Source organism: Oryctolagus cuniculus, chromosome 9, assembly GCF_051225735.1.
Source record: "Oryctolagus cuniculus isolate XC-2025 breed Fujian yellow rabbit chromosome 9, ASM5122573v1, whole genome shotgun sequence".
Lineage (NCBI taxonomy): Eukaryota > Metazoa > Chordata > Mammalia > Lagomorpha > Leporidae > Oryctolagus > Oryctolagus cuniculus.
Genome location: NC_142875.1, coordinates 12,577,174 through 12,593,242, shown reverse-complemented (window position 1 = coordinate 12,593,242; position 16,069 = coordinate 12,577,174). Strand labels below are relative to the sequence as shown.

Below are 16,069 nucleotides of genomic sequence, written 5' to 3'. Positions count from 1 at the left end.
TCTATCCACTGGTTCACTCCCAAGATGGCTGCAATGGCCAGAGCTGAGCTGATCTGAAGCCAGGAGCCAGGAGATTCTTCCAGGTCTCCCATGTGGATGCAGGGGCCCAAGCACTTGGGCCATCCTCCACTGCTTTCCCAGACCACAGCAGAGAGCTGGATGAGAAGCGGAGCAGCTGGGGCTTGAACTGGTGCTCATGAGGGGTGCTGCCATTGCAGGCAGTAACCTTACCTGCTCTGTCATGGCACCGGACCTCTGTCAGGTTTTTTTTTTTTTTTTTTTTTTTTTAAGATTTATTTATTTGAAAGTCAGTTAAACATAGAGAAGAGAGGTAGAGAGGTAGAGAGAGGGACAGAGAGAGAGAGAAAGAGAAAGAGAAAGAGAAAGGTCTTTCATCCACTGGTTCACTCCCCAGTTGATCGCAATGGCTGGAACTGTCACAATCCGAAGCCAGGAGCTTCTTCCGGGTCCCCCATACAGGTGCAGGGTCCCAAGGACTTGGGCCATCTTCCACTGTTTTCCCAGGCCATAGCAGAGAGCTGGATAGGAAGGGGAGCAGCTGGGATTCGAACTGGCACACATATGGGATACCAGCACTGCAGGTGGTAGCTTAACCTGCTACGCCACAGCATCTGTCAGGTTTTTTTTTAAATCTGGAGGTTTGGAGGAAGAAAGAATCCACATCCATGCCAGACCGTAGCGTTGCAGTGGGAGAGACAATTGCAGGGCAAAGGTGACTTTACATCTTCTAGTAGCCATACTTAAAAAAAAGTAAAAAGAAACAGGTGAAGTTGCTTTTAATACATTTTATTTAATTCAATATAAAATTATTCTTTCAGTTATATAATCAATATAAATAATGAAACACTTTAGATTTTTTTTTTTTTTGGTACCACACCATCTCAATACACTGTGTGTTTTATGCCTGGGAATAACTCAGTCTTATTAGTCATATCTGAAGTAGCCTCATGTTTCCAGTGGCTGCTATATTGAACAGTGCAGGTCGAGATGTATTACCTGGAATAAACTCTTAGTTACAAAATCTGTGGTTTAATTTAATAATTTCACAATAGGCAGTATGCTTAGGGTTCATGTGTATGTTTGGTTTTGCATGCTTGTATTGAGTTCCAATCTAGAAGTAATCAGCTTTCCTAATTAGGAATACTCTAGGGGTGGTTAGATAATATTTAAAGAGGCCACATTCCAGAGAGCATGGGCGTCCTACAAGTAGTTCAGCCATTTTTTTCTTCCAAGAAACACTGTTAGTCTTTCTCATTAGCATAATAGGTATCAGAAAAGGTTTTCATTGACAACATTAGTGATAGTCAAGATATGTGTATTGCCTGTTATCCTCGAGAACTCAGCCCTTGTGTTAACACACTAGTATAACCATCAATGTTTGACCTTAGTTTTTTTTTTCCTTTTTAAGATTCATATATTTATTTGAAAGGCAGAGTTAACAGAGCGGGGGGGTCCTCCATCCCTCCATCCACTGCAATCATCCCCAAATGACTGCAGCGGCTGGAGCGGGGCATATCTGAAGCCAGGAGCCCGGAGTTTTTTCCAGGCCTCCCCCACGGCTGCAGGAGCCAACGCACTTAATCCATCCTTTGCTGCTTTCCCAGGCACATTAGCAGGGAGCTGGATTAGAAGAGGAGCAACTGGGACAGGAACTGGTGCCCATATGGGCTGCTGCTTCTGCAGGCGGAGGTTTGCCCTACTACACCCGCAGCGCTGGGCCCTGACCTTTAGTTCTTTGCCTTTAAGGTTAATCCTCAGGCTTGATCCCTAAACAAAATAGCCCTTTCTTAAACCACGATGTTGGCTGGATTCTTGAATCTGGCACTTTGGTTAGGCAATCAGAATGTCAACACCTTTGCCTCAGGGGAGCTTTGCTTCAGGCTTTTGGAGCATTACCAAGTACAGGAAGCAAATCTCCTGGCACGCGTCCAGCAGGTTTTAAGAGTCATCTTATGTCTGTTAAGAAATATTTGTGTGGCAGAGTTTGGTAGCCACACAAATTGGTGGCTACTGATTATTACTGAAAATAAACAAAATAAATACAACGATCTTGATTTAGGACATTTAAAGAGATAAGAGAGGTAAGGGGGTTACAAGTGGACTTCCTTTGACATCTAGTAAGCAGGTACATCTGCATATCCTGTCTGGAATCAGATCTGCTCCTTGTTGTCTTTGCCATCTCTTTTGCTGTGTGCTTGCCAAAGGTAGCTATGGAAAACCTGTATGACCTCCTTTGTCAATTATGGGTGTGTTTTGACATTAACTGGGTCTTAAAGGTAAATTTTATTTTTTTTTGTTATCTTTCTTTTTTTTTTAATTTTGTATATCTTTTTTAAAGAAAGCTTTTATTTAATAAATATAAATTTTGAAAGTACAACTTCTCAGCCGGCGCCGTGGCTCACTAGGCTAATCCTTCCAATGGCAAAGGAAGACCTTTCTCTCTGTCTCTCTCTCTCACTGTCCACTCTGCCTGTCCAAAAAACAAAACAAAACAAAACAAAACAATGAAAGTACAACTTCTGGATTATAGTGGTTTTTCCCCCCATCACCACCCTCTCACCCACAAAGCATCTCGGCTCCTACTCTCTCTCCCATCGCATTCTTCATCAAGATTCTTTTTAATTATCTTTATATATAGAAGATCAACTTAGTATTTGCTAAATAAAGATTTCAACAGATTGCACCCACACAGACACACAAAGTATAGAGTATCGTTTGAGTAGTTTTACCGTTCATTTATATAGTACAACACATTAAGGACAGAGATGTTACTTGGGGAGTAGGTGCACAGTGACTCCCATTGTTGACTTAACAATTGACACTCTTATTTATGATGTCAGTGATCACCCAAGGCTCTTGCCATGAGCTGCCAAGGCTATGGAAGCCTCCTGAGTTCACCAACTCCGACCTTATTTAGACAAGGCCATAGTCAAAGTAGAAGTTCTCTCCTTCCTCAGAGAAAGGTAAAAGGTGCAAGTTTAGACCAAGGTGTTGGCTTTAGTCTTCACTTCAGGGCTGCGTTTCATTCAACCTTTATTCTTCCAGAAATTCCTGCTACTCTTGTTTGTTAAATACTGAACTTTTAAAGTCCGCAGTGCAGATAGACCTGGTCTTGGTAGTATATATTTGTTAAATAAATTGAGTTACAGAGAGAAGGAGAGACAGAGAAATATCAATATTCTACCTGCTGGGTCACTCCCCAGTGACTGCAACAGTTGGTGCTGGGCCAGGCCGAAACCAGGTGCCTGGAATTCCATCTAGGACTCCCATGTGGATGCCAGGGGCCCAGCCAATTGATCCATCTTCCACTTCTCTCCCAGGTGCATTAGCAGGGAACTGGATCAGAAGTGGAACAGTTAGGACTCAAACTGGCACTTACATGGGATGCTGGTATCATAGGCAGCAGTCTAACCTGCTGTGCCACAATGCCTTCCCTGCACTGACCCCTTTCTTAGTCTGCATTTTATCAGTGACTCACATTGAGTCAGAATATATCAGGTGAGTGGCTGGTGTTTGGCTTGTCAGTTAAGATGCTGGTTGGGATACCTGTATTCTGGGTTCAGGTCCTCACTCCACTTCCGATTCCAGCTTTTCTGCTCATGGGTACCCTAGGAGGCCACAGGTGATGGCTCAAATAATCGGATTCCTGGCACCCACAAGAGAGTCCTAGATTAAGTTCCTGGCTCCCAGTTTTGGCTGGTGGTGGGCATTTGGTGAATAAACCAATGGAGGGATCCCTCTGTCTGTCCTTCTCTGCCTCACAAATAAGTGAGCAAATAAATAAAAATAAAAGCAAATTAAGGGGCCTGCGCGTGGTGTAGCAGGTAAAGCCGCAGCCTGCAGTGCTAGCATCCATATGGGTGCTGGTTCTAGTCCCGGCTGCTCCACTTCTGATCCAGCTCTCTGCTATGACCTGGGAAAGCAGAAGAAGATGGCCCAAGTCCTTGAGCCCCTTCACCTGCGTGGGAGAACAGGAAGAGGCTCCTGGCTCCTGGCTTCGGATTGGCGCAGCTCCCACTGTTGAGGCCAATTGGAGAGTGAACCAGCAGATGGAAGACCTTTCGCTCTCTCTCTGCCTTTCCTTCTCTCTGTGTAACTGACTTTCAAATAAATAAATAAATCTTTAAAAATCAAAAAGCAAATTAAGCCAGATGAAATGTAATCATTACTAAAAATATTAGTTTTCAACTTGAGTTTCAACAAGTCAATTTGTTGTCTCATGTAAGTTCAAGAAAATAAGGATGGTTATCTAATGGTAATTTGCAAGACCGGGGAGTTTCAGTAGACCTTAGATTTATGTGAGCCAGAACAGTACTGTGATGTACTTTCCTCAACGAATGTGAACTTTGTTGGCATTAATGAATAATATAGAGTTTAGAGCTTGTTTCATTAAGACTGTGAACATTTCAAATCATATGCTTTGACATGAATGCCTGAGTATGCACTCTGGCTCTACCAGTAATTAACTTTGTGAGTGGCTTAGGCTAATGATTTGGCTCTCCAATCCTCAGTCTCCTCACTTTGAAAATGAGAAAGTATTAGACCTGATTTCGTGGACTATTAAAAGGATAAATAGCTGTCACCTGATAAATGAGATAGTGCAGTAGGAAGGATAATGGTGTATAGAAAGCATGCCTGCTATATGCCAACTTCTTAATACTATCCTTAACCCAGTTTTACACATTGGGAAACTGAGGCTCAAAACCCACAGATAGTAAGTGTGAGCTGGGTATAAACTCAGGGGAAGGGGTGTGGCACAGTGGTTGTGTTCCTGTTGGGATGCCTGCATCCCATAATGGAATGCTTGTTCTTTGTCATGGGTACTCCACTTCCAACCTAGTTTCCTGCTAACGCACAACTTGGGAAGCTGCAGGTGATAGCTGAAGTGCTTGGGTCCCTGCCACCGACATGGTATCCTGGCGTCAGCCTGGCCTGGTCCTGGCTGTTGTGGATGTTTGAGAAGGGAATCGACTGATGGAAGGAAGATCTTTTTTTGTCTCTCTGCCCTTCAAATACAATGGAAAAAAAAAAATCCCTCAAGCTTGTCGTTCTCCAGAGCTGGTGGATTTACACATTGTGCTTTAGCCTTTCTCAGAAGTGGTCAATGAATGACTCAGTGTCTGGAGTTCTGCCAACATTTCCCCAACAAGTACCCAGAGGATTGGGTCAGCTCAGTGCTTCTCTTGATGTCTGAATGTATTGAAGTGCCGGCTGCGGTTTTAAACCCAGCTGTGAAGATCTGGGCATAGAGAATAGCAAGAAGGGGTGGAGCAAGAATGGATTAAAGAGCCGGCGCCGTGGCTCAATAGGCTAATCCTCCACCTTGCGGCGCCGGCACACCGGGTTCTAGTCCCGGTTGGGGCGCCGGATTCTGTCCCGGTTGCCCCTCTTCCAGGCCAGCTCTCTGCTATGGCCAGGGAGTGCAGTGGAGGATGGCCCAGGTGCTTGGGCCCTGCACCCCATGGGAGACCAGGAAAAGCACCTGGATCCTGGCTCCTGCCAGGATCAGCGCGGTGCGCCGGCTGCAGCGGCGGCCATTGGAGGGTGAACCAGCGGCAAAAGGAAGACCTTTCTCTCTCTGTCTCTCTCTCTCACTGTCCACTCTGCCTGTCAAAAAAAAAAAAAAAAAAAGAATGGATTAAAGAAAACTAACAAACAACGCGTGTTCTCAGTTGCATGTGGAAGCTAAAAGAGTTGGCCTCAGAGAAGCAGAGAGCAGAATGGTGGTTACCAGTGCCTGGGGAGAGAGGGGCTGGAGAGAGAGGCTGCTTCAGGGAGACACACGGTACAGTCCCTTAGGGGACTATCTTCTGATGTCGTTTAGCAGAGTTGGATAGCAGTGGCTGATGTTAACTGTATATGCTTTCAATACAGTGAAATGACACTTGGTTGAGGAGATGAAAGTGCTCCTTGCCCTGATCTGAGGGTTGTATAATGTTTACCTGCATTGCAATATCATACCATAGCCAATAGATATGTACTATAATTATGTATCAATTAAAAATGAAAATGGAAGCTTCAACAGTTTAAAAAATATTAAAAATCCTGGGGAAACTTTACCTGGATGACAGACATCTCAGCACAGTTATAGAACAGTAGCTGTAAAAGGTCATTTTATAAAATCTCTTCTGTCACCTGGAAGCCCCTCTGTTTTCAGGGATTCAGGTTCCTGATTTACAGGTTTTATTTATTTCCCCTCAGAGTGTGTGGCTTTCCACACAGAGGATGCATCTCAGTTCCTTAAATGGCACAGAAGTACTTCTGTCGTCTGGCGTCTTTACCCTACCTTCATCTGTGTGCTTGAGCCACACTAAACCCCCCTGTAGAGTTTCAGTGCTCCCCTCTTCCAGTGTTGCTGTTCATGCTTACCCTTCTCTGTACATGGCATCCTGCACACAGCTTTATGACAACACTTAACAATTTGCGATTAATCATTGAGGTTATATGATGACATTTTACCATACTTGTTGATGGAGACAGGGAGTTTTAACTTGGTTTAAGTGTATATTCTTTTTTATATGTGTAGCTTATCTGGCAGATTACACAATAACTGGCAAATTACTGGTAATAGTGTTTGTCTTTGAGAGAAGTTCCTGAGTGTTACCTCAGTATAATCTATTTTGTACTTTAAAAATTCTGAACCGTATGCATCTTATGATTTATTTAAAAGAAAATTTTATATAAAAAGGCTAGTTGATGTGATCAGCTTTATTGAGTTTGTGCACTAGTTGGGAATATATTAACAGCCCTAAATAGAGAAGATGTGTCAGGTGCAAATGTTTATTTTGTTATAAATTTTGCCAGGTTAAACAGACAACCCTATAATACAATAATAATATAAACATTTTGGCGTGAGCCCTTCCCCAAAGGTGACTAACGTTAACTATAGCTAGTACCTATTGATATGTACTAGGCACTATTCTATACACTTTAAAAAATTAATTAGAGAGTTGGAGACCGCTCTCATCTGCTGGTTTACTCCAGAAATGCCCACATTTATGGGGGCTGAAGTTGTGAGCCAGGAAATCACCCAGGTCTCCCATGTGGGTGACCGGAACCCAACTACCTGAGCCATCACTGCTGCCTCCCAGGGTCTGCATGAGCAGAAAGCAGAAATTAGGAATACCAGTGGGGAATTCTACCCAGGCGCTCTGCAACAGGACATGGACATCCTGATTGGCTTCTTAACAGGCCAGATGCCCACCTCTCCACATATTTTGAGGATCTTAGTTCTTGTTATCACAGTATCTTTGTGGCGGGTGCTATTACTGTTGTCATTTTACGTACTGAGGAATTGGGCTCAAGCAGGACAGTTTAGCCATGGGAGAACACAGAGGAGAATGTGGCAGTGGAGGGATTCCAGCTTTGGCTGCTTGGCTCCAGACTGGCTCTTAACCACTGTTGTGCCTCTTAAACAGAAATTAGAATTGGATTCTTGGGGGCTGGCGCCGTGGCTCATTTGGTTAATCCCCTGCTTGCGGCACCGGATGTCCCATATGGGTGCTGGGTTCTAGTCCCGGTTGCTCCTCTTCCAGTCCAGCTCTCTGCTATGGCCTGGGAAGGCAGTGGAGGATGGCCCAAGTGCTTGGGCCCCTGCACCCACATGGGAGACCAGGAGGAAGCATCTGGCTCTTGGTTTCAGATTGGCGCTGTGCTGGCCGCAGTGGCCATTTGGGGAGTGAACCAACAGAATGAAGACCTTTCTGTCTGTCTCTTTCTCACTGTCTATAACTCTACCTGTCAAAAAAAAAATTGGATTTTTACCTAATTCCTATAATGTTATCATAATTTGAGTATTTAACAATTCTTATTGTGTCACTTTCAGCAATAGTGTTGTTGGTGTTTTTATTAGATGCATTTTAACACTTAATAATAACTTCACATCTTAAAACACAGTTCAAGGAAATATAAGCATTGTTCCTTTAAGATATGGTACTGTTGAAAAGGGATTTACCAGGACCATTTGTATAGAAGGGTCAATGATTTTACACTCCCAGGCCTGAGGTGAGAGGGAGATATTTAAAGCTATGTGTTCCAGGCTCTGATTGGCTCAGAAGGGTTCTACCAAATTAGGAATTTACCAGTGTAAATGCAGAGGCCTGTATCAGGTTAGGGGAATAGGCCCTGTGTGGTAGAAAGGTGAAATCAAGACTTGAAAGCCTTTTCCAAGCTCAAGACTCTAGACATTCCCTGTAAGTTGCATAAGAGTACTTTAGAAAACTTTATAAATAACTTTTTTTCTTGGAAAGATAGAACTTTTTGTCATAGTTCTGTTTAGCTTAAAATTCATGAGCACAGAAATGTACTAATATGCAATGCATCCAGATTACTTAGAATTGTATGTGTGTTTAAGTACGTATTAGCTGATACCATTTTTGAAAAGTAAGAAACCCATAAAACTAAATCATTTTCCATTATAGCACTGTCAGGTTATAGATGTGGAAGTCAAGACCTCCAGAGATTATTTGCTTAAAGTTAAATAGGTCTTCAGTGGCAAGGCTGGGTTTGGGATTTAGGTCTTTAGATAAGCACAGAATGGAACTACCCTGTTTACTTGGCTACAGCTACTTCAACTTTGATGGTTTATTCAAGCTTAACTTTGTATCCAAATGGCATAACCTGCTTGGGCAGAGCATCTTTGAGTAGAAGCAGGATTGGTATCTATTCTGAGTTATTGAAAATAATGCTTCAACAGAGATATCATATAATTTATATAAGACTTCCCTTTGGTAAACAGCTCATGGCACTTAGAATTCCTCAGAATTAAAAAAAACAGTCAAGAAAATTGTTAAGCACCTGTGACTAAAATTTTTGCATTCTGAAATATCATTTGAAGATATTCTTTTGGCAAGAGGATTTATAAATACCTTCCAAGTCCACTTATGAATAAATTAATCTAGTTAATTGATGCTGTAACAAAGTGACTATAGGGCCAGCTCCTACAAGATGAGCTTAGTAGCTCCCAAGTTGTAAATGAAAATATTATTTATGGTATTTAATATTACCCTAGGAAGTAACTGCGTAGTAGGATCATATCCATTGTTAATTGGGGGAAAGCCTGGTGTTTTCCAGTCCCAAAGTAAGAATAATTTCTAATGTGTTTTTTCCTTTTTTCAGACTTTTGATAAAATTCTTATTGCTAATCGAGGAGAAATTGCATGTAGGGTGAGTAGGATTTTAATCTTACTTTGCATTTTACTCTATGAAATGTATTATTAAAGTCCCCTAATGTGAATCAGTGTCAGTAGGTAACATTAATATGTTTTGAATAGGTTATTAAAACTTGCAAGAAGATGGGCATTAAGACTGTTGCCATCCACAGTGATGCAGATGCAAGTTCTGTAAGTATATTTTTGCTGTGTATGGATCAGTTCTTAATTTTGGGTCACTTGGGGAAAAAAGCAAAAGATACATTTCTTTTTCTTGGCCTGTAAAATGTATATTCAATTATTAAAACTGTCTAATTGTTCACTGTTGTAGTGAGCAAAATGGAAATACCACAATGTCTTCTGTGTGTCTTAACAGTTTTTCTTAAGAAGCTTTAGAAACCGAGAGTAGACTAAATACTGCCAGGCTGATTGCTGGTCAGCAAGTAGATTTAAGCAAAGCATGAGAAAATTGAACCCAAAGATTAATGAAATGTTTACACAATGCTCTCTTATGCAAGCCCTTTCCCCCACAGCATAACTTCAGTATCACTAAGGGAATGCTATAATTGTTTAACCTTTCCTAAATGCATCAATGTGTTCAGCTGAAAGTTTGATAAATGAGAGATAGGCTAATGCTAATTGGACATGAACAAAAGAAGGGAAAGCATAAAGCAATGAATGATATATAATTTTATTAGGCATTTTTAACACAGCAGGCATTTTTAGCAGTAATGAACTATGAATGAGTAGAAAAAAATCCCATGGGAAAAGAATGTAAGTTATTGGAACTTTATAGAATGAGAAATAAGTAGTCGTACTTTAATGCAAGTTACTATTTTCCATTCTTTCACACTGTTTTTGATAATGGGACCCTTTGGGAAAATCAACTTTTATAGTAATTTAATATGGAGACTTTCAAGTTTTGCAATTTTAAAAAATTTTGTTTTTTTTTTCTAGAAGTGTGTTACTCATTTTGTCTTACTGTGAGGCTCTCCCCTTTAAAAAACAAGTGGAAACAGTTACAAACAATAATTTCTTGAAAATAAAGATTAATTATCTTCCTTAGTTTATTTGGTGGGTTTATTTAAAATATTCAACTTTTAATGAAAAGCAATTAAATCAAGCAATTAAACTTGTATGTATACTGTCTTTAAAGATTTGATTGTCACTTTCTTGCTAAATTTGGTTTAACTATGATAGTTTTGATAGTAATTAGTATTCCTTACAGGATGTTCTTGAGATAATGAGAAAACTGGCACTTTCCTGTTTATGTACTGGTTAACTCTAAGGTGTTTGTCCATTACAAACTCCTCTTGAGTACATTCCTAGGAGGGAATTGCTCAGTCTTGGGGTAGATGATGTTTGACAACCATTTTCTATCTTGAGAGTAAACATATTTTAGACTCTGCTGGCCACTGTAGTCTCTGTTGCATATTTTTTTTCCAATTCTTTAAAAATGTAAAATCATTTTTTTAAAAAAGATGTCTCCACCTAGCTGCTTAAAACAATTTAATCATTTATTTGAAAGACTGAGATGGGGAGGGAGAGAGAAAAGGAAGTCTGTTGTTTCACCCCTCCCCCCAAATGCCCGTAATAGTTGAGGCTGGGCCAGGTCAAAGTCAGGAATTTAGAACTCACTTTAGGTCTCCCACTTCAGTGCCAGGGGCCCAAGTACTTGAGCCATCACCTGTTCCCAGGGTGTCCATTAGCAGGAAGCTGGATCAGAAGTGGAGTCGCGACTTGAACCGAGGCACTTTCACATGGGACGTGGGCATCCCTGGTGACAACCTAGCTGCAGCACTAAACACCTGTCCCTAAAACTATTGTTGAGGGCTGTACAAAAACAGCCCTTGGAGGCTGTGGTGTTGGCATGCTGGATTAAGCAGCTGCCTGGGGATGCAGGCATTCTGTATTAGAGATTTATTTATTTATTTGAAAGGAAGAGTTACAGAGAGGCAGAGGCAAAGAGGGAGAGAAAGTCTTCCATCTGCTGGTTCACTCCTCAAATGCCCGCAACGGCCATAGTTGGGCTGATAGGAAGCTAAGCCATAGCACCAGCCCCTTCTTTGTAACAGTTTTTGTTTTGGGGCCGGTGCTGTGGTATAGTGGGTAAAGCCACCTCCTGCAGTGCTGGCATCCCATATGGGCACTGGTTCCAATCCCAGCTGCTCCACTTCTGATCAAGCTCCCACTCAAGGCCTGGGAAAGCAGAAGATGGCCCAAGTCCTTGGGCCCCTGCACTCAAGTCGGAGACTCAAGAGAAGCTCCTGCGGCCGGCGCCGCGGCTCACTAGGCTAGTCCTCCGCCTAGCGGCGCTGGCACACCGGGTTCTAGTCCCGGTTGGGGCGCCGGATTCTGTCCCGGTTGCCCCTCTTCCAGGCCAGCTCTCTGCTGTGGCCAGGGAGTGCAGTGGAGGATGGCCCAGGTGCTTGGGCCCTGCACCCCATGGGAGACCAGGAAAAGCACCTGGCTCCTGGCTCCTGCCATCGGATCAGCGCGGTGCGCCGGCCGCGGCGGCCATTGGAGGGTGAACCAACGGCAAAGGAAGACCTTTCTCTCTGTCTCTCTCTCTCGCTGTCCACTCTGCCTGTCAAAAAAAAAAAAAAAAAAAAAAGAGAGAGAGAGAGAAGCTCCTGGCTCCTGGCTTTGGATTGGCCCAACTCAGCTGTTGTGGCCATTTGGGGAGTGAACCATTGGATGGAAGACTTCTCTTTCTCTCTCTGCCTCTGCCTCTCTGTAGCTCTGCATTTCTAATAAATAAATCTTAAAAAAGTTTTTGTTTTAAAGTCAATTTTGCCTGATACAGGTATCAGGCAGGGGCAGATTTGTTTCCTAACTAAGATAATAAAGATAATGTTTTCATCAGGGACAAGGCTGGGCAGGTTTTATGCAGCCCTTTATTACACAATGCTGGTCCCTGCTCCACTTCCGATCCACTTCCGATTAGCTCCCTGCTAATACTCCTGGAAAAATAGAGGAAGAGATGGCTCAAGTCCTTGGACGCCTGCCACCCACGAGAGAGATTCTGATGGAGTTCCAGGCTCCTGACTTCTTCCTGGCCCAGCCCTGGCTGTTGTGGCCACTTGGAGAGTGAACCAAGATGGGAGATCTCTTTCTCTATCTGTCCCTTTGTCTCTGTCACTCTGCCTTTCAAATAGATAAAACAAATCTTAAATAACAAAAAACAAAAACAGTTTTGTATCACATTTGACTGGTTTGGTATTGCAGTGTTATGCTAACTCTTGAAACAAATAAATGCACTATTAACTCTATGAGAAACTGCCAGGTGGTTGTTCCTTATTTCAGTCCCGTCAGTAGCGTCTGGGAGTTGAGGTTGCTTTGTGTCCTTGCCAACCCTTGGTGTTAACAGTCCTTTAGATGTCTGCTGTTCCAGTGGCTTTGAACTGTTATCTCATTGCACTTTTAATTTCATTTCCCTGATGAATATTGATGTTGAGTACCTTTTCATGTATTGGCACTCATTTGTATTATTTTCTGAAGTGTTTATTCAGCTATAATTGAAAAATTTAGAGGAGTAATGCAGTGAATACTAGTATGTCCTTCATCTACATTGGCCCCCAATTCTAAATATTTTATCACTTTGCTTTATATCTGTATCCTTATAGATAATTGTGTGTGTTTTTTTCTTTTTTTTGCTGAAGAATTTGAAAGTAGGTTACAGATGTAGCATTTTTTTTAAAGATTTATTTATTTATTTGAAAGTCAGAGTTACACATAAAGAGAAGGAGAGGCAGAGAGAGAGAGAGGTCTTCCATACGCTGGTTCACTCCCCAAATGGCCACATGGCCGGAGCTGGGCCCATCTGAAGCCAAGAGCCAGGAGCTTCTTCCGGGTCTTCGTGTGGGTGCAGGGGCCCAAGAACTTGGGTCATATTCTACTGCCTTCCCAGGCCATAGCAGACAGCTGGATAGGAAGTGGAGCAGCCAGGATTTGAACTGGTGCCCATATGGGATGTTGGCACTGTGGCTTTACCCGCTAAGCCACAGCACTGGCCCCATAGCATTTTTTTTTTTTTATTGTAACTTTTTACCCCTAAGTATTTTAACATCTACCTCTGAGGGATAAGGATGTTTTCCTACCTAACTATAATAATTATCAAACTAAAGAAAATTACAAGTTATCCTGTCATAGTTTTTTTTTCTTTAAAAATTATTTATATGAAAGAGTGATAGAGAAGGAGAAATCTTTTATCTGCTGGTTCACTCCCTAAATGGCCATAGCAGCTGGGGCTAGACAGGCTGAAGCCAGGAGCCAGGAACAACAACCAGGTCTCCTATTAGGGTGGCAGGGACCCAACTACTTGGCCCATCTCTTTCCCTGCTTCCCCAGACACATTAGCAGGAAGCTGGCTGGGGAGCAGAGGAGCTGGGACTCAAACTGCAGTCTGATATGGGATGGATGCCAGCATTTTAAGTGGCTTAACCCACTGTGTCACAATGCTGGTCCCTGTAGTATCTTCTAGTATACATATCACATTGAATTGGCTCCAGATGTCTGTATTATAATATTTTCTTTGGTCCACAGTACAAAGTGCATGAATTACTTTTGATAAGTATTCCCTTTTAGTTTTTTAATCTAAAACAGTGTTCCTACCTTTCCCCTTTTTTGCTTTCATCATGTTGATGTTTTGAGGGATCCAAGCCAATTGGATGATATTCTGGATTTCTCTGATTATTTCCTCATGAACAGATTCTGGTTAAATGTTTTTGACAAGACTTCTCTGTAAGTGATGCTATTTCTTATTGTATCATACCAAGAGGTTCATAATGTTGGCTGTTCTGTTTGTTAGGTTTGATCATTTGGTTTTTACCAGGCCTTTCCATAATGGTACTTATTAAGTATTTTGTTGGGTGAATCTTTGAATTTATGTAAATATTTTGTCTCTCACTAACCTCTTATTGAATGTATTTGTACTGACAAAGATTGCTTGACTCAGTTGTTTGGTTGCATTTTTCTTTGCTGTCTATTGTAAAATCTGTTGGTATTTTCCTTTTGGAGTCTGCCTGTTTTATATTGTCTTTTTTTAAAATAAAGATTTATTTATTTATTTGAAAGTCAGAATTACATAGAGAGAGAAGAAGAGGCAGAGAGAGAGGTCTTCCATCCGCCGGTTCACTCCCCAATTGGCCGCAACGGGTGGAGCTGTGCCAATCTGAAACCAGGAGCCAGGAGCTTCTTCCAGAACTCCCACACGGGTGCAAGGGCCCAAAGACTTGAACCATCTTCTACTGCTTTCCCAGGCCATAGCAGAGAGCTGGATTGGAAGAGGAGCATCCGGCACTAGAACTGGTGCCCATATGGGATGCCAGGACTTCAGGCTGGGGCTTTAACCCATTGTACCACAGTGCCAGCCCCTGTTTTTACTTTTTAAAATTTATATAAAGAGAACAAATTCATGTATTTCATATATACAGTTTTAAGAGCACAGTGATACTTCCCACCCTACTCTCTCTCCCACCCTTCCCTCTCCTTCCTTAGAAAACAATTTAAAAAAATTCAACTTTGTAGACATAAAAGAAATGATATAACTGTATTGAATTTTTAAAAAGATTTATTCATTTATTTGAGAGGCAGGGTTACAGAGAGGGAGAGGAAGAGACAGAGAGAGAGATCTTCCATCTACTGGTTCACTTCCCAAATGGTTACAATAGCTGGAGCTGGGCTGATCTGAAGCCAGGAGCCAGAAGCTTCTTCTGGGTCTCCCAGGCCAGTAGAAGAGAGCTGGATTGGAAGAGGAGCAGCTGGGATGCTTTTGCCACAGGTGGAGGCTTAACCTGATATGGCTCCAACTGTATTGGATTTAAAATGAAAATTTTAGGACTTACCTGAGGACTTTGTGTTTTTGTGTAGGGAAATACTTTAAATACTAGTTATTGTTAAATTCATCTGCACCTTTTCCTAGTAAATCCTAATAAGTATAGCAATATAATTTGGGGAGAAATTAACAGAAGCGTAAGTATGCAAGAATGGCCTAGAAAATTCTGAGGAAAATTGACAAGGGAAGTAGCCTAACATTGAAATACATTATGAAATGCAGATAATTAGGATCCCACTATGAAATGTTGGAACTAGGAAAGGTAGATCTGTGGAATAAATTAAGTTTTCAGTGAGGACTGATGTGAGAGAATTTCTTGACTTGACAAAGAGGCCTTATGTTGAGTTAGAAAGTAGGAGAGGTGCATCCTGTTGTTGTTTGCTTGCCATTTAGAGTGATTTTAAGTGATTTACTGTGATAGTAGAGAAGATGCAAAATACAGGGAATGAGGAACCTTACTAGCCCTTGTGACTGGGAGTTATTAAGTGGACAGGTGGGTTCTACTTCATTAGCTGGGTAAGCAGGGACAGCAAAGAAGAATTGGAAGAGACTACTGTTCTTGTGCTTCTCAAAATGCATATCAGATACCATTTGATCACTCACGTTTCACGTAAAAAGCCTAGTATGCTTTATGACCAAAAAGGCCAAACTATTAAACTATTATTACATTTTGTTAAACCACTAAAGTTAGGGTTTTGATTTTTTTTTTTTTTTTAGGTGAGAGAACTGATACCTTCAGGTTAAAAGAAAAAGGCAGAGGGTCATTATTTCAAATGAGGAAAATGATTTTGTATTTCACTTTTGTATTTTCTTCTATTCTCTGTAATTTTATTTATTTGCAAGACGGACACACAGGGAGACAAAGACACAGAGAGCTCTCCTGTTCACTAATTTAGACCTCAAATGCTTGCACCAAGCTGGGGCTGGGCCGTACTGAGGCCAGGGCCAGGAATTCAATCCAGGTTTGCATGTGGGTGCTAAGGACCCAGCTCTACCTCAGCCATCGCCTGCTGTCTCCCGGGGTACCTGCAGCAGAGCTGGGGCTGCACCCAGGCACTTTTCT

At 41.9% G+C, this 16,069-nt stretch overlaps 1 protein-coding gene across 9 annotated transcripts in view; it reads left to right on the top strand.

The window, feature by feature from the left end:
• PCCA (propionyl-CoA carboxylase subunit alpha) overlaps positions 1–16,069 on the top strand; it is a 432,698-nt gene that overhangs the window by 24,136 nt on the left and 392,493 nt on the right. For 8 of the 9 annotated variants that reach the window (XR_016212709.1, XR_016212708.1, XR_016212710.1 and 5 more), the window contains exons 3-4: positions 9,139–9,186; positions 9,294–9,362. Coding sequence is in view for 5 of the 9 variants with exons in the window: in XM_070048637.2 (XP_069904738.1) it covers positions 9,139–9,186; positions 9,294–9,362 (117 nt within the window). In the remaining 4 variants the exon portion in view is untranslated. Of the gene's footprint in view, positions 1–9,138; positions 9,187–9,293; positions 9,363–13,828; positions 13,914–16,069 lie in introns of those variants that run through there. The other variant, XM_070048639.2, reaches the window with a different exon arrangement.